The sequence below is a fragment of the Astatotilapia calliptera genome, chromosome 5 (genome assembly GCF_900246225.1).
Source record: "Astatotilapia calliptera chromosome 5, fAstCal1.2, whole genome shotgun sequence".
Taxonomy (NCBI): domain Eukaryota; kingdom Metazoa; phylum Chordata; class Actinopteri; order Cichliformes; family Cichlidae; genus Astatotilapia; species Astatotilapia calliptera.
Window position 1 is genome coordinate 1,485,392 of NC_039306.1, and position 24,539 is coordinate 1,509,930.

Sequence of the window (24,539 nt, forward strand, 5' to 3'; positions counted from 1 at the left end):
TTACAAACAGGACACGTTTCTAAAGGTCAGCATTGCCAGATAACACAATTACTTTCATGACGCCAGCCAGCAAACTGACCTCAGGTCAGTGTTGGACTAGCACTCCTGTCCTGTCCTTGAAACATAACTTTTTTATCTCATGCAGTGTTGCTGTGTGGAAAGGAAGCACGAAGAGCTTGTTTGCATCGATGCACAGGACCCGTACGTCTGAGAGTCGAGGCTAAACTGGACAAGGAAAAGTTTTAAGCTCGCAGGTAGAATAGGATTCTATCTGGATCGGTCACAGAGGATATTTATGGCCTTTATATGTAACAGTGAGTCACTTAATGACAGCTGTGCTCACTCAAACAGCTGGTTCAAAAACAGTCAAAGATGACTGTTAAGAAGGAAACAGAATGCAACGTTCTTCAGATCTTTTAAATGCTTAATTTGTTGAAAACTATCAGCTCAGTTTTAATTTGATGCCAGCGGCATGTTTCAAGAAAGCTGGGCATGTTTCCCACCGAGTGCATCACCTCTTCTTTTAACAGCGCGCTGTAAGAACTGAAGAGGATGATTGCTGTAGTTTTAAAAGCTTCAGGCTGTCACGGGCTGCGATGGCAGACCGTGGAGTGACAGTGAAAGCAGGGCCCAAACGCGAGACTCTAAGTGAAGGACAGTGGATTTATTTACAGGAGGTGAAAAACACACAACTATATACAAAATCCCAGCACTGTGGTCCCGTGGTGATTCTCCCTGAATCCCACACAGTGCAGATGTCCGTGAGAAGTGAAAGGTGGCGACTCCAAAAAACTCCAATTCCCACACCGTGACTTTAGAGGCGTACTCCGCTCCCGATTCCTGGTAACACAAAAGGCAGAGGGTTAGCAGGGGATCTGTTTCCGCGGAGGTTACGTAAAAGCTCACGGCAGTACTGACGAGTTCTGACTCAAGGATCCAGCGTCGGCCTCAGCTCAGCTGCAGTCCTAAATGCCGTTCCTAGACGAGCGTAATCTGCTGCAGCTGGCAGAGGACGACGAGCGGCAGGTGCGGCCGTCTCTCGAGTAGACCACTTCCGGGTTCGCAGTCTCCTCAGCAAACCCACACCTCCGGAAGCTCACACAGAGACACATGGAGAGATGGAGAGCAAACCAATACAACACACGGAAAACATAAACATAAACATACACTGAAAATGCCTGAGCCCTGGGTCCCTAGACCCAGGCCATGACACAGGCGCTCCTTTGGCATATTTTTTTCTTCATAATGGCACAAATCTTTTTAATGGGTGACAGGTCTGGATTGCTGTGAGGTCAGTTTGACATCTCGACTCTTCTACGAAACAGCCGAGCTGTCAGAATATGTGCTGAACGTACTTTGTCTTGTGAGACCTCCCCTGAAAAGAACATCGAGGTCTGATTTCATTTTGACCCATTCCACATTCATGACCATTTTTTCTGTGCACTTCTGGACCCTTTTTCATCTCTGTGTCCATTTCTGGATTTCTCTACTTGTACTGGCCTAGAAACTGTTGGGTGACTCCCTGGAAATCACTGCTCATCGGGGAAAAATATCTGTGTATTTGTAGAGTGATGGATTTTTTTTCTGAAAAAGTCGGCATCTTCCATGCAAACTGTTTGTAATACCCTCTTTGAGATTTTGGAGAATTCATCCAGTCAGCCAATACACATTTTAGGCCTGTGTGGCCGAGGCGTCATGCTCTGTGATGTGTGTCAAAGTGATGTCAAATTGGCTGATGACTCGTTCTTTTCCTTTTTTCGGACAAAATGTCTCCCATGAATGATTTACTGGCAGATAACCCCCCCACCCCCCCCCCCCCCCCCCCCCCACTCTTATAATAATAATAATTCAATAATTACTTCCTCCAAACCATCAACGTGTCTTTTAGACCCCATTCCTACAAAACTGCAAGAAGTCCTGCCATTAATTAATTCTTCGATCTTAAATATGATCAACCTATCTCTAATAATTAGCTATGTACCACAGGCCTTCAAGCTGGCTGTAGTTAAACCTTTACTCAAAAAGCATCTCTAGACCCAGCAGTCTTAGCTAATTATAGGCCAATCTCCAACCTTCCTTTATATCAAAAATCCTTGAAAGAGTAGTTGTCAAACAGCTAACAGATCATCTGCAGAGGTTTATTTGAAGAGTTTCAGTCAGGTTTCAGAGCTCATCACAGCACAGAAACAGCTTTAGTGAAGGTTACAAATGATCTTCTTATGGCCTCTGACAGTGGACTCATCTCTGTGCTTGTCCTGCTAGACCTCAGTGCAGCGTTCGATACTGTCGACCATAATATCCTATTAGAGCGATTAGAACATGCTGTAGGTATTACAGGTACTGCACTGCAGTGGTTTGTATCATATCTATCTAATACACTCCAGTTTGTGCATGTAAATGGAGAGTCCTCTTCACACACTGAGGTTAATTATGGAGTTCCACAGGGTTCAGTGCTAGGACCAATTCTGTTTACATTATTCATGCTTCCCTTAGGCAGCATCATTAGAAGACATAGCATACATTTACACTGCTATGCTGATGACACCCAGCTCTATCTGTCCATGAAGCCAGATAACACACACCAATGAGTTAGACTGCAGGAATGTCTTAAAGACATAAAGACCTGGATGGCCGCTAACTTTCTGCTTCTTAATTCAGATCAAACTGAGGTTATTGTACTCGGCCCTGACAATCTTAGAAATATGGTATCTAACCAGATTCTTCCTCTGGATGGCATTACCTTGGCCTCCAGTAACACTGTGAGGAACCTTGGAGTCATTTTTGACCAGGACATGTCCTTCAAAGCACATATTAAACAAATATGTCAGACTGCTTTCTTCCATTTGTGCAACATCTCTAAAATTAGAAACATCCTGTCTCAGAGTGACGCTGAAAAACTAGTTCATGCATTTATTACTTCCAGGCTGGACGACTGTAATTCATTATTATCAGGATGTCCTAAAAACTCCCTGAAAAGCCTTCAGCTGATCCAAAATGCTGCAGCAAGAGTCCTGACAGGGACACGAACACTGATGTCTCAAGCTCTCTCAGCGTGGGTATGTTGGTTCCTGTTGGCTTGTGGGCTGCAAAATTTAAACGTCTCCACCAGCGTCCCTCCCTCTGTGACACGTGTGGTACAGCAAGCGCTCAGTTTGAAAGGCCAGACTCATCTTATTATCTGAGGATTTAATTCCAATCAGACATGATCATTACTGTTGTCTTGGTTTCTCCCACACCTCGTGGGACTGGGAGGAAGTGTACACACAGATTCAAGGGTGTACACACACACACGCACACACACACACAAGTTCAGGGGTCTTGACTGGCACATGCAGCAAAAACAGTTAATGTCTCACACACACATTTGGCTGAGGAAACGCACACTTTCACCCGACTGGCAGAGAAATGTGTTGCTTGGCATTCTGCAAATGTCAGAAGGACAGTGTTCACAAATGCAGCCAGGCACCTGGGAGATTACATTTTATCAACATACAAATGAGCACTGCTTCATAGTAAACCGGGCACGGTGACAGAATACTAACCATGGCTGAGATGATAGTAAAATGGCTGTGACATTGAATTGTGGTTCCCCTGTGTGGAGTGTGTGTGTGTGTGTGTCCATGCACCTTGCTGTGTGTGTTTGCCTTTGTGATTCCCTCTGCAGCGTTGTGTGCACTGTGTGTGTGTGTGTGTGTGTGTGTGTGTGTGTGGTGGACGTTTGTCGCCTGCAGTGTTGCTGAATTTGAAAGGAGAATAATCAAATATGGAGACACTGACGCTCACTTGTATTTATTTTATCTGCAGACCAGAGACTTGAGATTAAGCTCAAATGGCTGCAGGACAAAACATGTTATTAACCTAATCTGAAAATGCAGCAGCGTAGCATAACTAGCCAGCATCAGCACAGCCAGGGCGGTCCTACTGCAGAGTGTGCAGAGGTAATTATCTGAAGCACCCAAAATTTATGTTAAATATATTCCAGATTATTTCTAAGAAATTTATGTTGTTTTTTTACAGATAAATAGTGATTTTGCATGAATCATTTCTGAGCATCTGTCCTGGAGACTCTATTAAGTACGCCTGTGAAATCTGATGCAATCCCTTTGTCACAGCAGTCTGGCGAGGAAGGAGCGGCTAGCAGGTCCAGCGAGCGTGTGGTGTGGAGGTTAGCCGGAAAATTCAAACCCAGTCAGTTAAATCAAACAACAGACCTTTATTCGTCGTCAGCAAAATAAGACCATACGAGCCAGGTCTCCACGGCTCTACTCTGTCCGTACATACATGTGCAGGGATCTGTAGTCGCCGGCGCCAGCCCATTACAACGGTAAGGTTTCTCCTGAGAACATAACATGAGCTGCCGCTATACTCACACACCCACTAGGAGACTCCCCCCAACTACTACAATAGTAGGGCAACCACCCCCTAGTGGTGCTATAACACAATAAGGGTTGTTACACATTACAACAGCTCTATCTTCTGATTTTATGAACCTTCCACATTTTCTGTTTGCAAATCACATTACGGTACTGAATTTTTTAGACCAGTAACAGCACTTGGTGATCATAAAATCTAAGATTTGAATGATATATTTTTTTCTTTCAGACACATGAAACATCAAGAGATTCCCTAAAAGTTGTCAGCAGGGAGAGAGCGGGCCCAGAATACAGGCCTCTGCAGGCAGAACTAAACCCAGTCTCAGCTTTAGTTATGATGGAAAAAGACTGACTTCCACAGGAGACGCTGATGAAGAGACTGTGCATGAAAAGGAACTAACATAATCAAACACAAACCAAGAACTAGAAATTAATAATAAAAAAAGCCCAGACTCCAGAGTGCCCTCTGCTCGACAAACTATGCAATGTCCACATTCATAACTGGGTTAAAGGGGGTTTCCCTGTCGTTTTGTTACTTTGCCATTCATCAGTGTTTTAAATGCAGATAAAGAGCTCATATTTACTGATATACTGGTCTCATCAGTGTGTTGGTGGGGCTCTAATCTACTAACCATTAACATAAAAAACATGGATAACCTTTGATGTCTAAACTCTGCACCTGCCATTGCTTTATTGTTTTTGGAGCGAGAACTGACCGTATTTAGACAAGACAGAGGAGTGTTAATTCATCAGCTAATTCCAGCTAGCTTTATTAGCAAGCTATGTCTAAAGACTGTAAGGGAGCCTCACACAGACATTCAGAGAGCAACGTGCTCTATCTGACCTTTAAGTCTGATGTCATTAGCCGTTTCTGGGTCCAAACTCTGCTTCAGGTCCCAAACGAACACTGCGGCATCACTCAGAGTTACAAATTCTTTCATGTTTAATAAAATGATCAGTGTTGCTGCTTTACCAGGTGTAACAATTAAATTTAACATCCAGGCATCCATCAAAAAATAATTTATGAAGTGTAATGAAGTTAGAAGTTAGCAGAAAGTTAGCTCGCTAGTTTCCACCTAAACAGGATATAGCATGTTTTGACTGAGAGATTTCTGAAGCATTAAAACGTACAGCTCTGTTATCACTTCCAACATAAATGAAGACAGAAAACTAAACAGCAGTGACGTTTGTAGGGTTACTGAAGTTGGGCTAGCTGGTATAATGATGTGCTACGTGATCGCTAGCGACACAGCTGTGTTAGCATAAACACAGAGAAGCTGGAGGATGAACGTTAACTTTTTTCCACTCGATAAAAGTTAACGTGAGGGTTCCCGATGGTTAGGGACAAATGTAATCGCATGGCAGGATGCTGTAAACGGACCAAAGTTCAGTCAGGAGAACAACTAAGATAATCCATCCACAATACCAGGTTAGTCATTCATATACTGCTGCATGGGCTGGCCAGCAGGCCAACTAATCCGGTCTTTAAGTGATGTCACATAAAGACCAGACGGGGTGTGATTATTCAAGACCTCGTATGTGAGGAGAAGGATTTTGAATTTAATTCTGGATTTAACAAAGAGCCAAAGAAGAGAAGGGAGTACTCAAGAGTCTCTGAGGATTGTGTACTGCTGGACGATGAATTCTCCTCCTCTTTGAGGGGTTCACCAAAAACTTCTTTATGCAAGTGAAATCCTGCCTTCAAGTTTTAATTTTCATTATTGCACTTGATTAAATGGATCAGTATGTTTAATTCTGTAAGATGAGTTTAGACCAGTTATCAGTCTGAAATACTGGATTTTTCAGTGGTAGATGCTAAATGAATGAACATTAACATTAATCAAGGTAGCGTAATTGATTTTCTCAACCTGCAGATCCATCCTGAGACCGACACAGGGAGCAGGAGATATGAAATGTTGATGGCTGATTGATTCTGATTGTTCTGACACTGAAAGTTTAGACTTTTTCATAAACTCGTTGATCCAAACGGACACCTATGTCAGAGCTCTCAGCTTAATGGACTCCAGGTATTGATTTGAAGTCGAAAACGTTGACCTCTGTATTTAAGGTCTCCACTCTGGTGGTTGTACAATGAAGTTAGAGGTTGATTGGCCTTTCACTGACTTTAACTTTCTCAGAGTGCAGTCAGGATACTTGGAGAGAGCAATGAGCATACTAAAGCGTCTGATCTCGTGTACTGCTGCTGATGGTGTTCAGTTCAGTGAACTAACATCATGTTAATCGTGACTCTTTCCTTGTGAAAGTCACGGCGTCCCCATTGTAATCAGTTACTTTATAACTCTTAGGGAACCGGGCTTTGATTGGTGATTGTATCACAGAGTGTAAAAGTTGGACATTACTGTCATGACGTTGGCCGTCCTGTTATGAATCCTCAAGCACGGCCTTTTCCCGGTTCGATGAGAGGTGAAACATCAGCGATGCTTAAGGCTACCACGACCTTGGTACCATGAGAGGATGAAAATAAGGACCAAGAACATTTCTACTAAAGACCAGCTGGTCACGAGAAGAAGGCCAAACAGAAGTTGAAAGAATGAGGTAGGAAGCAGTGAGGAAGATTTAATAATAATAATAATATTTACCCAGTGAATATCAGAGGATATGAAAACGTATTGATGTCTGTAGTGATGATTGTAGCATGTGATCTCAGAGGGTTTTTTGTTGTGAGCCACAACATCAGCTTAAATCTCCACACAGCTCATGAATCAGATGAGATATTGATGTTGAAATATGCCTGAGCTATTTCACAGGTATCAATATGAGATTTATTCATTTCTATTGTACACTTGAGATATCTATCTGTATGTATGCGCTATTTTCCCATCAATATGCTAAGGATTATGGCTGCATATAGTGCTGTCTAATCATTTGATTTCAAAGAAGAGCAGCTTATACAACCGAGGACAGAGAGAGAGGCGCAGAGGAGTTCCTTCATCTTAAATCCACTTTCTTTACCTCCTGTATGATATATATGATGCATGGCCACCACAGAGTCACAGAGAGCGAGGGGAGCATCATGGATGGATGGTTGGATGTAGCTGCGGGTTCTTTTTCAGCACTAAACAAACATTTTACCTTGTCAAGTGTGGAGAAAAGGCTTATCTCTGTTTCTACACAGACTGTATCACATACTTTGTCAGTTTATTAGGTACACGGCTAAACCAGGAGCAGCCTGAGGCTACAAGTTTGAAGAACTCCACCCCATCCCTGAAATGAGTCCTTGGGTCCGAAAGGATATCTGAATCTGACTTAGTCTGAAATATCTTTTGAGTCTTTTGAACAGCTATCGAGTATCAAAGCAGGGTGTTCTCCGTTTTCTTTTTAAATTGATATATTTGTGAAAGTATGAAACTAAACGCCCTGTCTTTTAAAGAATCCTTCCAAACATCCCAGACGTTTTGTGGGAGAAACGTTTCGTCATCATCAGGTGACTTCTTCAGTCTCAGCTGACTGCAGGTTTCAATTTTATAAACAGTACATTTGCATATGACTGAAACCAGCCCACTGAAGGAACAATGGGCTGGGAGGTCAGTTCCTTGCATAATTAAGATTAAGGAACTGATCTCCCTAAGATTGGGGAAACCTACAGTCAGCTGAGACTGAAGAAGTCACGTTTCTCCCACAAAACGCTACGTCCAGATGAACAGAATCAACTTTTTGGACATATTCTGTTAAGTTACTCAATGTGAGTAACGTATTCTGAATACCTTGGATTACTTGATATATTGTCATGCCTTTTAAAACGATATGAATGTACTATTGCTGTGAGATTTATTACTATTACTGAAGGTTACTCACCACCGAGCTAACTGGCATTAGCTGAGGTTAGTTCATAGACTGCTTTCAGAGCTGCACATGATTATTTGCAGCTAGCAGGTTGTTAATGCTATCCATCAAGTCTAACAGTCTGCAGTCTATGAACTAACCTCAGCTAATGCCAGCCAGTGTTGCCAACTCCTCAGTAATGAAATTCGCTATTGGCTGTCCTAAAAGTCGCTAAATTACATCATCACCTAATTTGCATAATTGGTCATGCTAATGTAATTGTAACCTATGTTGTTGGAGACAGAAATAACATCATAGAAGAGACATAAAGTGAGTAAAAAACGTGACTTCAACTGGTTGGCAGGTAAGAAGAAAACATTTGCCAGTGAAATGATGATGATGTTTTAATATTATTGATGGTTAGAAACAAATAAATACAATTGATAGATAACATATATAAATAAAACCATAATCATTAACTTTGTTTGGAGTGTATATACACAAACATGCAATTTCTATACACTATTTTACAAATTCAAACAGTTCATATACTTAGTATAAGGATGGATAAATACATAATAAATAAACTATACTTGTATTGTTTAAATGCTATACAACGTTATAAACATATATAATACATTTTTTCCATTTATTTACCATGTGCCACTAGGACTCAGGTCAACTTCTCATCTCTATTGGCATCTCTATGTATTTGTATTTATTTATTTATTGTCATTGTCAAGAACAATGAAATTGCGTTTGGGACTTCCATACAACCCAAAAAAAGAAGAAAATAATAAATACCCCTTAAAACCCAAGTGTACATATTTAACCCAGTGTGACTCCAATGCAATAAGACAATCCTTAGCAATAATGTTCGTAGAAATTCAGACAAAGACCTGAGAAACATGACAAAATACAACAATGCAACCCATTCAATATTATTGTACTGTGAGATATGATATCAGATATGATAGTTATCTATTTAAGAAAGAGGGGGGGGGGGGCAGGAGGGGGAAGAGAATAAAGATATGATGCACCAATGCAGACCAGTTCATTGCTATTAAGAAGTTGGATATGGTTATTGACAGTCAGAAATATTATAATTCAGATCAGTACATTTACATATTTGTGTATCTATAAAAAGGAAGCTGACACACGCAAGACTTTATCACAGGTGTGAGCGTCACAGCAGATGCCTTTGTGTCAAAGTAGCTGAAGATAAAACACAGAAACACATGAAGGTTTTCCTGGCCTGGGATTTTATAAAAATATTCTGCAGTACATCAAAAACAAAAGAAAACCATTAATCAACATATGAACATCACCTCTGAAGTTACAGAGGTTTTATTAGAGACACAGCGTTTTGCATTTTGCATAATTTTAAAAAGTTTAAATTTGTTCAGTATTGAACAGCAGAAATGAGGTTTTCTTTTCGGAAGAATGTAAAAGGGAAAAAAACAGCGGCCGACATCCTGTAAACAACAGTAGACTGGTGCGTAACAAGCAAGCGAATAATGAAGAAAGGGAAACTGTTCTTGAAGTACAGAGAGAGAGAGAGAGAGGGGGGGGGAGAGAGAGAGGGAGAGAGAGAGGGGGGGAGAGAGAGAGGGAGGGAGAGAGAGAGAGGGAGGGAGAGAGAGGGAGAGAGAGAGGGGGGGAGAGAGAGGGGGGGAGAGAGAGAGGGAGGGAGAGAGAGGGGGGGAGAGAGAGAGGGAGGGAGAGAGAGAGAGGGAGGGAGAGAGAGGGAGCGAGAGAGAGGGGGGGAGAGAGAGAGGGAGGGAGAGAGAGAGAGAGAGAGAGAGAGAGAGGGAGGGAGAGAGAGGGAGGGAGGGAGAGAGAGGGAGGGAGAGAGAGAGAGGGAGGGAGAGAGAGAGGGAGGGAGAGAGAGAGAGGGAGGGAGAGAGAGGGAGGGAGGGAGAGCTGTGCATCCTGGTGGAAGCAAAACAGTGAAAGTCAGAGTGAATTCATGACGATGTTTATGTGAAGCGTAGTTTGGATCTTCTTTTGCTGCTGGTTCGGTCAATATTGTTTGGAGAGACATCAAACCTGCAGCTTTAGAATCAGCGCATAAAGGGCGTGAACACAAAGCGCCGACCCGCTGACAGATCAGAATCAGCGAGCTGTCGGCTTTCAGCCCCGACCGTGAGAAAGGCGACATCTCACTGATTCTGATCCGCGGGTCGCGCTGTGTGTTTAAGTCTTTGTGCAGAAGCCGTGTACCTGCTCTCATTTACTGTCTTAGCTGTTTGGTGGTTCTTGAAATTTTGTGAGGTTTCACCAGAGATTCTGGCATTTCGGGCAAAATAAATTTATATTAAAAAATCGATTCAGGATTTTAATGAATCGATTTTACGTTATCCAAGCCAGAATCGATTTTAATCGATGAATCGATTATAAAAACCCACCCCTAGTGTCACTGCAACCAGCCTTCTGGAGCACCTCAGCAAAGAACATCAGGAGAAGGAAAAGCAGCAGTCCAAGGGAACAGCAGGTGACCTCCCCGATATCCAGGCTGTTGTATCCTTTGTACTCAGCATCCCATCTTCCACTGGGTTTGAGGAGAGGATTTTCTCTCTTATGAAGAATAAGTGGACTGATGTGCGGAACAAATGTTCTACTGAATTAATTAGGAGTGAGCTCATTGTCAGTCTAGCTTATGATATGTCTTGCTCAGAGTTTTACTCTGCAGTACTGAACGACAAACAACGCCTAACTGCAGCAAGAGCTAAAAATATACAAATGGAAAAACGAGTCTGTTTCCACCTAATGTGGCTTTGAGCTTTTGAGCTCCTGAGTTTGTTCTTTTTTTACTTCAACTTCCGGCTACAGTCGAGGCCTTTGAGGCACAAATATTGTGTTTACAGGTGTTCCACAGACTTTCTGTTTGCACTTTTCTAATTGCACTAAATGTGCACTGTTACAAGAATGTTGTTCTTTCTATTGTTTTCTATTAATTTATATAATTTGAAGTTAAGCAGGACAGAGTTCTTTTGGTATAACTGTGTGTTTATTGAGTTTTAAACTTTACACTGACACCAAGATTAAACAAACAAACAACCAAAACAACAACAAAAAACAAACAAACAACAACATAGCAGAACAAAACAAAACAGACAAAACAAAACAAACAGGCAACCCGGCTCATGAACACAAAGAAATAAGTGGAAAATCCAGACATTTTGATTATGAGATACGATTAACAGTACATATATGTAAAATAGCAGTGACCTGCTTGCATCATACCAAGGCCCGTGAGAAAACAGCAGAAATATCCAAACCGACACACGCCATAAATGGGTCCCATATTTTATGAAACTTTTTGTCCCTACCATGTAGCCTGCATGTTAGGAAATCTGGTGACACATATTCCAATACCGTCCGGTGCCATTGAGTCTTAGATGGGGCCGTGTCCGTGATCCAGTTCAAGAGGACACATTTCCTTGCACAGAATGTTAACAGTGCATAGTGCTGCTTTCCAAACTTCCCCCTAATTTTGTCGTTTGCCACTCCAAGTAGCATACACAGTGGATTGCATTCAGTGTCAGTGGTGAAGATCTTATCCAGTTCACACTTTATCAGGAACCAGAATTGTTGTGTTTTCCGGCAGGACCATAGACAGTGCGTGAGGTTGCCCACCTCTATTTTACATTTAGGGCAGAGCGGAGAAAGGTCTGAATTGTATTTATGGCGTTGAGAAGGTGATATGTGAGCTCTGTGTAGGATTTTAATTTGGATTGCCTTTACTTTATTACGCTCAGAGATTTAGCATTCTCCCAAACTTTGTGCCATACCTCGTCACTGATCTCTATATTTAATTCCTTTTCCCAAAAAAAGGACAGAGTTCTTTTAAAGAAAGATTTACTTATATTCTCCAAAGTTAAGCATGACAGGCTTCTGTTTAAGAAGGAGACCTGTTTTATTGTGTTAATGTTGTCATTGTGAGCTAAAAATAAATGGCTAAATGATCATTTGTTTCACATGTGTTCATATCACAAAGAATATGCAGCTGCTTAAATCAACTTCAAGTCAAATGGTTAAAAAATAATTTCACACACAAAAAAAGGACCTAAAAAATTCACCACACTGGGAAGGGTGAAGACGATCGGGTCGCCCAGCCCTGTCCACGAGGTGTCCCTTATTTATTTTTCAGGGAGTTGGCAACCCTAGTTGGCACCTCGACCACTACCCAGCAGCGGTAAAAACAAGAGATGTGAGATCAATTTTGTTTTAATGCTAAATGAGGTCGAGCCACACTCTGAAACAGCTGGGCTACGCTGTGAAGGAAAGCCGCGGGATGAGCAGCTCACAATCAGCCAAATTCTAAATCTAAACTTTTCATTTTATTATTCAGCAGCGATATGGTGGGAAACACGGCCAACGCAACTGAAGAGGTCATGGTGAGGAGGAGGAGGATGAAGGTCCGGCTGAACAAACTAAAGATGACATCTCCAGGACAATCACTGCCATCACCTAAAATATAATAATTAAAATATAATAAAATATAATCATTATACTTGTCTTCTGTAAGTCACCACCTTATCGTGGTGGAGGGGTTTGTGTGTCGTTTGCTGTTTGTGTGGGATGATGATGTCAAAGGGGTTTTGCCTCCTCCCAAGCCAAACAGATTCAGACAGCCCATCAAAGGAGATGTTTCCTCTGTATTGTTGTAGGATTTTAACCTTACACTATGAAGCACGTTGAGGCAACGACTGTTGTACCTGATTGGAGACACTTGAAACACATCACTTAGGAGGTGTCAGAGGTTGACGTGCCTCCTTTTGATGTGGAGGAGGAGCAGCTGTCCGCTCGTAACAAAGTCTCTAAAGATCAGATTTAAAATGAGTTATTAGTTGTCTGTAATGTGCAGACTGAGGACTGGTTCATCCTTCATAGGTCAGACTGAAGTGCTTCAACAAGCAAAACGTTATAAATGTGTTTAAAGGGGCTGCTAAACTAAACAGCTATGTTATTATAATAACTTTATTTTAATTTGAATATGTTCAAAGAGCAAAGAAGAAATGTGCAAACATGGTTCAGGCTGTAAGTTAGAAGGACACAGTCACTTATGATGTAAAATATTTTAGCAGCAGCACAAACTGCAGCCTCCAGAGAGGCGTCCACACGGAGTCAGCAGCTCTCTAAACGTCGGCATTCATTTTAGCGAGGAGCGCCAAAAAAACTGGCAACTGAGAGTATGCTCCTGATGTGTTGTGGAAAAGTGGTGCAAAGAAAAGACACATTTTCCTTGTCAACCAAAACATATCACGTCTTCTATAGTTATGTGTAATTCTCAAAATGGGTCATCCACACACACACACACACACACACACACACACACACACACACACACACACACACACACACACACACACACACACTCAGAATGATGGGTTTGAAGAGGACGGGGAGGAACTTGTCAGCAGTGCAGCATTTCAGAGCAAAAAAAAATGGTGGAAAGAAGAAAACAGCAGACAGGAGCTCATTATGTGATTTACCAAAGCAATGGAGGGGTGGTGGGGGGCCGCAGCATAGGAAGGAGGGCGGGGGGGTTCTATTCACACCCTTCTGTTGGATGATGCAAGGTCAAGAACACTCAGCGTGACAAGACGCGTGAATGGAAAGGAGTTTAAAGCAGAATGTGTTCCATTAGAATAGCTGGGAACGAGGCGAGCGCGGCGCCTCCGAGAGCGTCTGTCCACACATCACACGGAGATGGACAGATCTGGATCACTGGGCAGACAAACAGCCACAGGTACAGCTCAGTAATGAGGAAAACTGTCTCTAAATGTAATCCGTTCCCTGCACTGTCTGCTGTATGATCAGCACACAGCTGCACAGCTTCCAAACAAACATGAGGGTGTGAGAGCCTCATTGAACCAGAATCTTCTGACGAAGCTTATGAATACATTCAGTAAGGAATATTCAGGCGAGAGACACGTGTCTGTCTGCATTCTTGTCCTCTCTCATCATGACTACCCAGAGATCTTCACCCAACTCTCCACCTACTTCATCTCCACCACCAGCAGTGGTGTCTAGTGGATGCATCCTGCCTGTGGCCATCTCCCTGTACAACGCATCCACTTAACACACTGTTTGCTGCTACAGCTACACATGTTTCTTTTCCAACTATTTATTTATAAGTGACTTAGGTATGTATGTATGTATATATATGTATATATTGTACTATTCTTAGTTAGCGTATTGTCTGTCTTGTCTTAATGTTGGTTTAAAATGGAGCACTGTAACAAAAAATAATTTCCCCCAGGGATCAATAAAGTATTCTGATTCTGATTCTGATAGACTCTGCTTTACTTCCTGTTAATGCTGGCGCTCCTCTCTGCTATGTAGTTTCATCTGAATCTGATCAGCAGGTCACTACTCAAACACTCTGCTTCAATAAGTGATGTTCAGTTCTTCCACATGAGCTCTGCTTAATGAAATGCAGCTGGTTAAGCAACTCTAGAGGACCAGTTCTAGCCACCATGCCACTCGCTGTGCATGAAAGATGGATGAACTCTGAGACTGCAGTGCCTCACTTCCTTATCCACTGCTGTCATCAAACTGACTTTATCCTATGACTCTGAGACTGAACGGGTCAAGCTGGCTGTTTGTGATAAACCAGCAAAAATCGCAAATCCTTTGCTTCCTAACATTAAGAGTCCAGCTCTGAAACAGAAATTCCTCCACAGACAGTGAGGCAAGCAGGACGATGGTGTTACTGCAAAATGACAAATGCACCTGAAAACCTTGGTTGATTGCAATATAACCAGAATACAAACATCCACCCATCCATCTTCTTCCACTTATCCAGGGCTGGGTCACGGGGGAAGCAGCCTAAGGAGAGAAGCCCAGACCTCCCTCTCCCCAGCCACCTCCTCAACTATCTGGGGGAACACCAAGGTGTTCCCAGGTCAGTCGAGAGATATAACCGCTCCAGCATCTCCTTGTTCTGCCCCGGGGTCTCCTCCTGGTGGGACATGCCTGAAACACCTCACCCAGGAGACATCAAACCACTTCAACTGGCTCCTTTTCATGTGGAGGAGCAGCTGCTCTACTCTGAGCCCCTCCCAGATGGCCAAACTCCTCACCCTATCTCTAAGGGAGAGCCCAGCCACCCTTCGGAGGAAGCTCATTTTTGCCTCGTTCTTTCGGTCACTACCCACAGCTCGCTCAGGATAGGGACATAGATCCCTACCCTGGTTATTAAATACAAATAGCTGAGCCAAATCCTCTGTAACCTGGCACATCATGGCCTGAACTCTCTGAGAAGAATGATGCAACACCCTGAAAGTGAGCTGCAGCACAGTGGTCAACAGCATCCAGCAGTTTAACAGGACAGGTTCCACTCAAACCTCGCTGTGAGCGACCCAAAAAGTTCAGTGCACATGGTCAGCGTCATATCCAGATGTTGTCTTTTGAAAGCAGATGCATGAGTGCCGGCAGCATTTCCGCAGAGGTTGAGGGGGGGTTAGCACTGCATCACATGGCTGTCGTCCCAGAAGGAAGCTTCTTCTAAAGATAATACACTACGGATATACATTACGTGTGGTCTGATGAGACCAACATAAACGTATTTGGTTCAGATGGTGTCAGGGGTGTGTGGTGGCAACCAGGTGAGGAGTACAAAGACAAGCATGTCTTGCCTACAGTCAAGCATGGTGGGGGGATGTCATTGTTTGGGGCTGCATGAGTGCTGCTGTCACTGGGGAGCTACAATTAACTTAGGGAACCATGAATGCCAACATGTACTGTGACATACAGACAGAGCATGATCCCCTTCACAAACCGGGCTACAGGACAGTATTCCAGCATGATAACAACCCCAAACACGCCTCCAAAAAGACCAGTGCCTTGTTAAATCTACTGAGGGTACGTGACTGCCCACGCATGTCTCCAGACTTAAACCCTATTGAGCATCTGTGGGGCATCCTCAAATGGAAGGTGTGCAGCACTTTCTGTCAGCTGTGGTTGTTTTAAAGAGCTTTATAAATAAAGGTGATGATGATGAGTGGAAGAGGATTCCAGTGGCACCCTGTGAAGCTCTGGTGAACTCTGTGCCCAACAGATTTAAGGCAGTGTTGGAAAATAATGGTGGCCACACAACTTACTGACACTCGGGCACAGTTGGGACATTTTCACTCAGGGGTGTACTCGCTTTTGTTGCCAGCAGTTTACACATTAATGGCTGTATGCTGAGTTATTTTGAGGTGGCAGCATATTTACACTGTTGTACAAGCTGCATACTCACTACTTTACACTGTATCAAAGTGTCATATCTTCAGTGTTGTCCCAGAAAAAGATATAACAAAATATTTACAAAAATGTGACGGGCGTACTCACTTTTGTGAGATACTGTATGTAAGCATCTTGGGTGTATTTAACACAATCGCCTCATGTTTGAATAACTTTAATAGTGTTAATTTAATCAGTTGTTAAAGTCGCTACCAGAGCAAATCATCTGTGTGTAACAATGTCCACTAATGAGTGCAATAAATCCAACATGTTCTTCTTCTCAGTGATTTTAGAATTCCCAGTTAACCTAAGCCCACATGAACTCTCATTCTGATTAGCTCGCCTGAGTTTTTCCTCGTGTTTTACCATCGACCTTACTGAATCTATACCACGTGCTGTCATTACTTGCTGTGGTTTAATTTGGCTTCATAACTCAGTGCAGTTAACAGGAAGAAACTCAGGAACAGAACCAGCGTTCTTACTCTACCTGTGTGGCTTCTCTCCAGGTACTCCAACTTCATCCCACAGTTCAACTACACGTGTGTAGGTTACCACTGGAACATAAACACTTGAAGTACATTTACAATTAGTACAATCAGCATTACTCTGGTTCAGTGGCATCTATGGGAGAAAATCAATGATGGCAATCAAGTTAAAGGGGGGACCAGTGCAGCATATGCCCCCGTCTCCCCACACAGATATATGTAAATGGCCTGTATTTATATAGCGCTTTTCTAGTCCTTAAGGACCCCAAAGCGCTTCACACTACATTCAGTCATCCACCCATTCACACACACATTCACACACACATTCACCCACTGGTGATGGCAGCTACATTGTAGCCACAGCCACCCTGGGGCGCACTGACAGAGGCGAGGCTGCCGGACACAGGCGCCACCGGGCCCTCTGACCACCACCAGTAGGCAAACATGGGGTTAGCATCTTGTCCATGTTTATCTGTTCAGTAAGATGCTTCGCAGGTCAGACTGTCTCTAAAGCTCACATGGTGCTACTATCTTCGTTTTAAATTATTCAAGTCGTTAATCCTTTCTTTTCCATTTCTAAAATAAACTTCACAAATAGAAGAAAAAATAACTTCCTCAATAAAAAGAAGAAACTGCTAAAAATACGATGGAGTGGTGCTGCTCTCGTATTTTTAGCAGTTTTTTATTCTAAGGCGTGATCCTTAGAACTCACCACCACTTTTATTCAGAACTAATTTGGTATTTATTTACTTGTCATGCATCTGAGAGAAAGACCATCCTAATTTATGAATATTTTCTTGCTCTTATTTTGAAAACCCCTGCTGACACATCTTCCTGGTTTGTTTCCATGACAGCTGGTTGACCGTCAGTGAAGTGGTGGTCCTCGACATCATCTGTTCTGGAGGATGGAGGTCCACTCCAACCAGAACCTGCAGCAGGTGGAGGCCTGGTTGACGAGCAGGGACCACGTTTGCTGTTCGCTGTCTGAGTTGGTGTGAAACCAGAGGACGAGGGACTCACCGGAGAAGAAGCAGAGCATTGCTTCATCGACTGAGGCTGCTCATGTTTGCACGGGATGACACTATACTGGTACCAGTGTGCACATTTAGCCGCTAACACACTAATGCAGCTCTGCAGTCGTATATTCAGCCTGCGTTAAGTATCTGTTTGTGGTTTGCACATCAGCGAATGACCTTGGGGACTCAAACGCTTCATGCTTACGCTGCTGAGCGGGTCAGGCTGTAATGAAGGAGCATGTCATCGTGGACAGTCCTCATGACCGCACGGGTAATAGCCAGGCTGCAGCAGACCAGCTGAATTGTTTTCTGAGTGACTTTTCCTGGGATTGATTGTCAATTTATTTCCAATTTAAAGTCCTGATCCTCAGCTGCACAGTTTCCACCCACCTATCAGACTCCATGCACCCCCACTCCCCCCACACACACCTTTAATAGAGACCCAGTGCACTCGACTGCATTCAGCTGTAGCCTGTGTGGCCAACGAGAGTTTTAATCAACCTTCCCTGCAAAAGAAGTGTGATAGTGAAGCCTTTGTGGCTATAATGTTTCCTCAAACAAAGCCCTGAAAAACTGTCAAAAGCTACAATCTTGTACCTTTTATGAGACCGTTCAATTACTGACAAAAAGAGATTCAGTCAGCTGAAATTACATCTCATAAAGTCTGTCACAACTCCAGAGAAAACTAATCATGTATCAGAAGGCTGACTCAAGCAAAAACGCGTTTCCCCTGCTCCATTCTGTCCGATCCAGTTTTACCTGCTGGGGAAATTTTCCCCGTGCTGTTAACGGTTTCTTGTCAAACCAGGGTGTGCTTTTTGTGATGTAGATGAAATCTGAAAATGATATAAAGGATACATCCTTCAGATCAGAATAGAGTGTTAAGAGAAACCTAAACTATGCACGTAAAAGAAATGAAAATCAGCCCCTTCGCTCGTGAATCTAAAACCAGAAACCAGGGAAAATCACAAGATGTGTTTAGGGAAAGTGACAGTAATGCACATGCTGATCTCAAAGCTGAGGAATGGGCCTTTAAATGCTTTCTGAATGGGTTCATGGTCCCTTCTTGCACGTTTACAGGTTTAGCTTCCTGTGTTTGTGAGCAGAGGGAGCTCGTAGTCTGCGTTTCCTCCTGAAGTCAGTCTGAGCTCCTCGACACGTAAAACTAAGAAGCATCGCGAGGGTGTGCCTCAGACGTTTCAGGTTTTCTGCCCTTCACCGTTTCTGTGTGACATCTGTCACGTCCGGCCATGCTGTGAATTTAATTAAAAGTGTCTCTAATTATAAAACTTGAGCACTGTTGCACTTCTTATCATAAATCCAGCTGCAGCTGAGCTGCAACAAAACTATTTATGACACAAATGACGTCGCTTTAAATGAAGGTGAGGATGTCTCTCTCTTTTTACCTGCTGCCTCGCCACCTCAGCTCAGGTAGGAGGTGCTAAGACATGAGGAAATGAGACAGGTGTTGTTGCGGCGGGATGACTGACGGTGCTTCTGGAGAGTCGTTTGTGTCGCTGAGCTTGTGAAAGTCGATTAAATTAAAAGCACAACCCGCACAGTTCTGCTGATATGACAGTTCATTACATAAGTAAATGATCTGAATATTGTTGCTTTTCTCTTTAGCGTTACAGCTACAACACTGGACTAAATTCAGTGTGACTTTTTTCAGGGCCTCTGGCAGGAGTCACGGCAGTACCACAGATCAGTACCGTGCACCTGAACACGAAGTATTTCTTTAAATGACCTCCATTTTATAACGTACTGTAAACGTCACACTCTTGTTTCTCCTCCAATCAGAATCAGTATTAATGAGCAGTGTATGACCTATGCCGACGTCTTCAGAGGGGTGTAACTCCAAAGCGTAGAAGGAGAACAGGTGTGAGCACAGTTTTAAAGATGCTTTGCAGCAGGTTGGGATCAGTGAGCAGGTAAAACCAGGGGCACCTTTGTGGCACTTTAGCCCACTAACCTTGTAGTTGCGCTCAGATGAATGTCTAAGGGTTATTTAGGTCCAGATCTTCCCCTTTGTGTAATTTTTACCTGTGTGAAATATCCAAATGGAAAGGCCAGCTTGCTAAGCTTGTTTAGCATGTTGCTAAGATGCAGTCTAACCCGTTTCTGAGACTGTGCTGGGCTACTTGAACTGAAGCCAGTAGCCTTTCACACTTCTTTGCTTGCCCAGTGAGGTCTGAGTCTTCACCTTGACCCCCATCCTCGGGGGCTGTCGTGAAACCTCTTCGCCGTCTCGTTGGTCATCAGAGATACTGCAGCTAAAGAGCCGTCAATTTCACCCTTTTTATGACCATGCTGCTCATTTTAATTCAAAGGTCGAGAGTCTTGTCATATATGCGCACACCGAGCCACCTCACGGGTTGCCTCAATCAAACCCAGATCAATCCCCCGTTAATCTCTGTCATCAGTACGACCCGTTTATCCATTTCAGCATCTACGGACGTCCCGGGAATACATCGATCATCGCTTCCCCTACCTCCAAATTAAACTCTGTCGTGAATTATCGCAGAGGGACAACAGAGCTGGCAAATTGTTTACATCTAATCAATATTCCAAGTAATCAATGCAAATTATCTGTATGCAGCGTGTGGAAAGACAGAGTGAGCTGAGAGACTGTTTTCACAGCGTAGCCTTTTTAATGGGAAGAGCTTTCAAACGGAATTGTCCAACTAGTCATTCAATGGCAGAATAATTTAGTACAAAAAGGACAGCGGTACAACCGTTCCAGTGAGTCCAAAGACCGTAGATGGTTGCCAGGCAGCGAGCTGTCTAGGGAGGTAAAACCTCTTGTGGACTTCAGACGGATTGATTTATCAATTCAAGGCTAAGTGGAGCAGTAGAAAAGTGACGGTGACCAAAAATCTCATCCATAAACATCAGTCAGGGTGGGAGAAAATATTTTCCCGGCAGAAATGAGTTAAATCAGAATGAAGAAAGGGGTGATTTTGCTTTTGTTTAAGGTACCACTTGGTTTTATTATTACAATGCACACTCCAAAAGCAAAAAATAAAAGCCTTGGCATCTGCACACCCGACAACATCACGACCGTACGAGTCACTCGAGCCTGCGTCGACCCGTTGCTGGGTCGACCGCAGCGTACATTATTATTGCAAAGGGTCACTTTCAGTTGAACTCATCATCAAACAGAAGGACATAAAGAAATAAAAGTTGTGAATACATAAAATATGGATCATTCAATTCTTGAATAGTGGGAAATACACTTTAAATGCAAACACACACACACAGAGTAAAATAAAACGTTAAAACATGTGACCCATGACAAAAAAATCAAAGTACATAACTGAACCAATAATTGAACTTCTAAGCTAAGATTTTACAAATCACAGAAGACTAATCTTGAATCATTTTCTCGTTTTAATCATTAATCGATTTGAGGCTGTATCAAAAACTCTTGTAAAAAGAAAATTAAAACGTGATCTTATTGTTTCGGTGACTAATCGCATCCGCGTCTCGGCCTCCGTCGTCTCCTCCGTGAAATCTAGAATGGGATTATCTGTACAGTCCCGCGTGGCGTTCCCCATCCGAGTGGAGAGAAGAACTGCCTCGTTACATAAAAAAATAATTCTCCCTGGTCCAAAATAAATTGCAGGGTTGTTCTTCCTGTTAGTATACAACGTGGAGGTGTGTACAAAAGGGCAAGAGTTGTGTTGCTACATTTAATAATTGATCTCCAAATCTCGTCAACCTGTCAACTAAATTTCTTTGTTGCTTCCATCTGATTGAGTCTGTCGGCTGTACTGAAGGGAGGAAGGTTCATGTTTGAATTGTGATATTAGTGTTTCATATATATAAACAAACAGGAATACAAAGCTCCTGCAGGTTATTTTAGTGAGGCAGTCCCTTTCTTCCACATTTCTTCGACCTCCAAAAAAATATAACAATCTATCATAACGTCTTCCAGATATACAGTGAAACCCAAAACCAATGAAACAAAAATTATTCTTCTTCTCTAAATCTTTTTAGGCTACCTTGTTATTCTCATCTTTACTACACATTGTGAATAAGGATAAAAACAGACAACTAGTGTTAAAAGGCAAACCGTATTGAATCTGAATAAACACGCCCGCTCATTCAAACACACACTCACGCACACACTTCGGCCTCCTATTGTCTTGTGTCGTCTGCAGGGCTGAATTGAGATCCTCGCGATAGCTTTTCTCATATTCGAAGGATCTGTCTCCCTTTATTAAAAATGCGAGCTGTCGCCTGCAGCGGTCTGATGACAGGACGCCGTCTTCTCGCATTATTTAAAAGCCAGGCAGAAGAAGAGTTAGGCAAACACTTCAGTCCAGAGGAAAAAGAAAAAAGAATCTTGGGCTAAAAAGGTGAAAAATAATCCAGTATCCAAACTCGGGAGAAAAGAAAATGCTGGGATGGGAGCGCACGTCTCCCAGTTGTTGCTTCAGACCAGCTGGTCGAACCAAAGCCAGTGTGATGAGAATTTGCTCGTCTTAGGCCACTGTAGTAGGTGGGCTACCACGAAAACAGTAGTCCCTCCCTGTGCACTGTAAAGCCCACCCAAATCATTGCGCCCCGACCCATCCCAAACCAAAGTCGCTTGAAGCCTTTTTGTACTATAGCACCTCTTGTCATCACTCCCTGCAAATGTCCAGACAGACGAACACCAGAAAGGAAACTGTCAGAGTTCCTCAGGCATCCTCACCCTCCGCCCTATCAGGGGAGGGTTAATCAAGTCTTAGGGCGGCACATAAGGAGGTGGAGATCTGTAGGGAGTTATGTTCTTCGGACGGGAGCCCTTGCCCTCCATAGGAGTGGTGAAGGGAGGAGGCGGTTGGTAGGGAGGCGCGTTGGGGTCGTCATCTTGCAGAGCCGTGTACTCCCCCAGCAGCTCCTGATTTAGGGGAGTGGTTTCTGGCGTGGCCATGTTGGGGTATTCAGGGGGTGGAAGTGGGGGCTTCTCTTCCTGGAGAATCAAGGGCATACTGGAGGATGGAGGTGGCTTGGAATCATCAAGTTCATCTGCAAAGATAATCGGCACACCTTTCTTAATGAAGGTGGCCTGGTCCTCGATGGTAAGCTTGCCCTTTCGTTTCTTTCTATAGCAGATCATTGCAATAATTCCTGCTATTAGCAATATTGCTGCCACCACCACAGCAGGAATGACCGTGTGGAGATAGACGTCATCTGCGCTATCCTTGCTTGATCCCACAGCTGGAGTGACAGCTGGAGGTTCTGGGATATCGATGTCTCCTGGTGGGATGAAGGAATACATTCGGCAGCTTGCCCTCCCCTTCACCTTGACGTCCAGTGGTTTGAATTCGGGGTCCATTATGTGCTTGAAGCTCTGTGAGGGTCTTCCGTCAGAATTGGCCAGCGTCCTGCTCATGACTAAGATCTGCTCCTTTGGACATGGATGCTGAGGCAGGCTGGTGTTCGTCCACTCCACCACAATGGACCCTTTGGTGATGTTCCTTAGACTCACCGTGCTGCTGTTGCGGTCCCCGAGGACATATGCCAGCTTTTTAACCAGGAGGATCTTCCTGTGGATGTTGTTCGTTACAGACCGTGGCTCACCCTCAAATCGTGCCGTAAATATAACGGGCGTTTTGTCATTGGTTGGCCAGCGGTTTACGCGTACCTCAAAAGCATCAATTGCATTGAGGTCACCTTTGTCAGCTGCCTGCATGAAGTATTCATGTTTTCCCACATGCTGGACATCAGGCAGTCCATACAGGAGTTGGCTGGTCGTGTTGAACTGGATCCAGGAGTCCTCTGGAACTATTTCATTATGGTTTTGTCGAAGGGTTAATCGCAGCTTATCTGTCGTTCCATCCTCTTTGTCAAAGAATGTATCAGATGGGATCTTGACTTCGAAATAAGTGCCGACCAATGCATTGACCTGGTCGATGGGGTTCCTTAACTCGGGCTTTTCGTTGAATGGATCTGGAACAGTGCGTGATGTGGTGGTCATAGGAGACTTTGTTGTGGGGGTCTTTGGCGTTCTGAATGCTGGTGTGGTTGTCTTCTGCTTCCTTCCTGGTTTCCTGGTAGGTTTTCTGGTGGATGTGGGTGTGGAGGCTGTGGCTGGTGTGGCGGTGGGTTGTACGTAGGTAGGCCTGGTCATGCTCGGCTGGATAGCAATGCTGCTGGTGGACTCCATGACCTTCGTTGGCTGGGAAGGTCCCGTAGTCGGAGTGTGAGCAATAGGGTCACGTACTCTAAAAGTAGGCTTTCCCGGAAGCGGGACGGGACCTCTCACGGGAGGGGCAGAGCTTTCAGTCGGTGCAGCAATAGAGGGAGAGGAGAGGGTTGGGATAATTCGCACTGGTGGCTCCACTGCAGTTGTTGGAGGAGGCACAACCAGAATAGGCGTCGGAGTGTTGTTTAGTTGTCGTCTCACTCGTTTGGGGACATGAGGTTTCTTGTTAGCGATGTGCCAGCCCACCACGGGGTAACCCAGCTTGGCTGACATTGTGCCTTCCTTTGCAGGACCCTGGACGCTGTTGATATCTGGGACTGTGCTCTGGTCCAGCGAGCAGCCGAGCTTCCAGGACAACAGAGCGCCGTTCTCCACCACCTGGAGAGACATCAGAAATGTTGATTAGATGTTTACCAGTTCAACCCATTGGTGACTATTAGAATTATTTATA

General features: G+C 43.7%; 1 protein-coding gene and 1 long non-coding RNA gene across 5 annotated transcripts in view; both read right to left on the minus strand.

Annotated features, from left to right (window-relative positions):
* Nucleotides 1-643: 643 nt before the first annotated feature.
* On the minus strand, nt 644-1,070 carry LOC113021621 (uncharacterized). Its single transcript, XR_003272330.1, has 2 exons — nt 919-1,070; nt 644-840 (listed from the first exon to the last, which is right to left on the minus strand). It is a non-coding gene; the product is annotated as an uncharacterized LOC113021621 (long non-coding RNA).
* A 19,448-nt stretch (nt 1,071-20,518) lies between these two features.
* Nucleotides 20,519-24,539, minus strand: part of dag1 (dystroglycan 1) — a 61,735-nt gene continuing 57,714 nt past the window's right edge. For all 4 annotated transcript variants that reach the window (XM_026166564.1, XM_026166568.1, XM_026166566.1 and 1 more), the window contains exon 4: nt 20,519-24,466. In XM_026166564.1, coding sequence (XP_026022349.1) covers nt 22,625-24,466 — 1,842 coding nt within the window. In that variant the 3' untranslated portion in view covers nt 20,519-22,624. The remainder of the gene's footprint in view (nt 24,467-24,539) is intronic.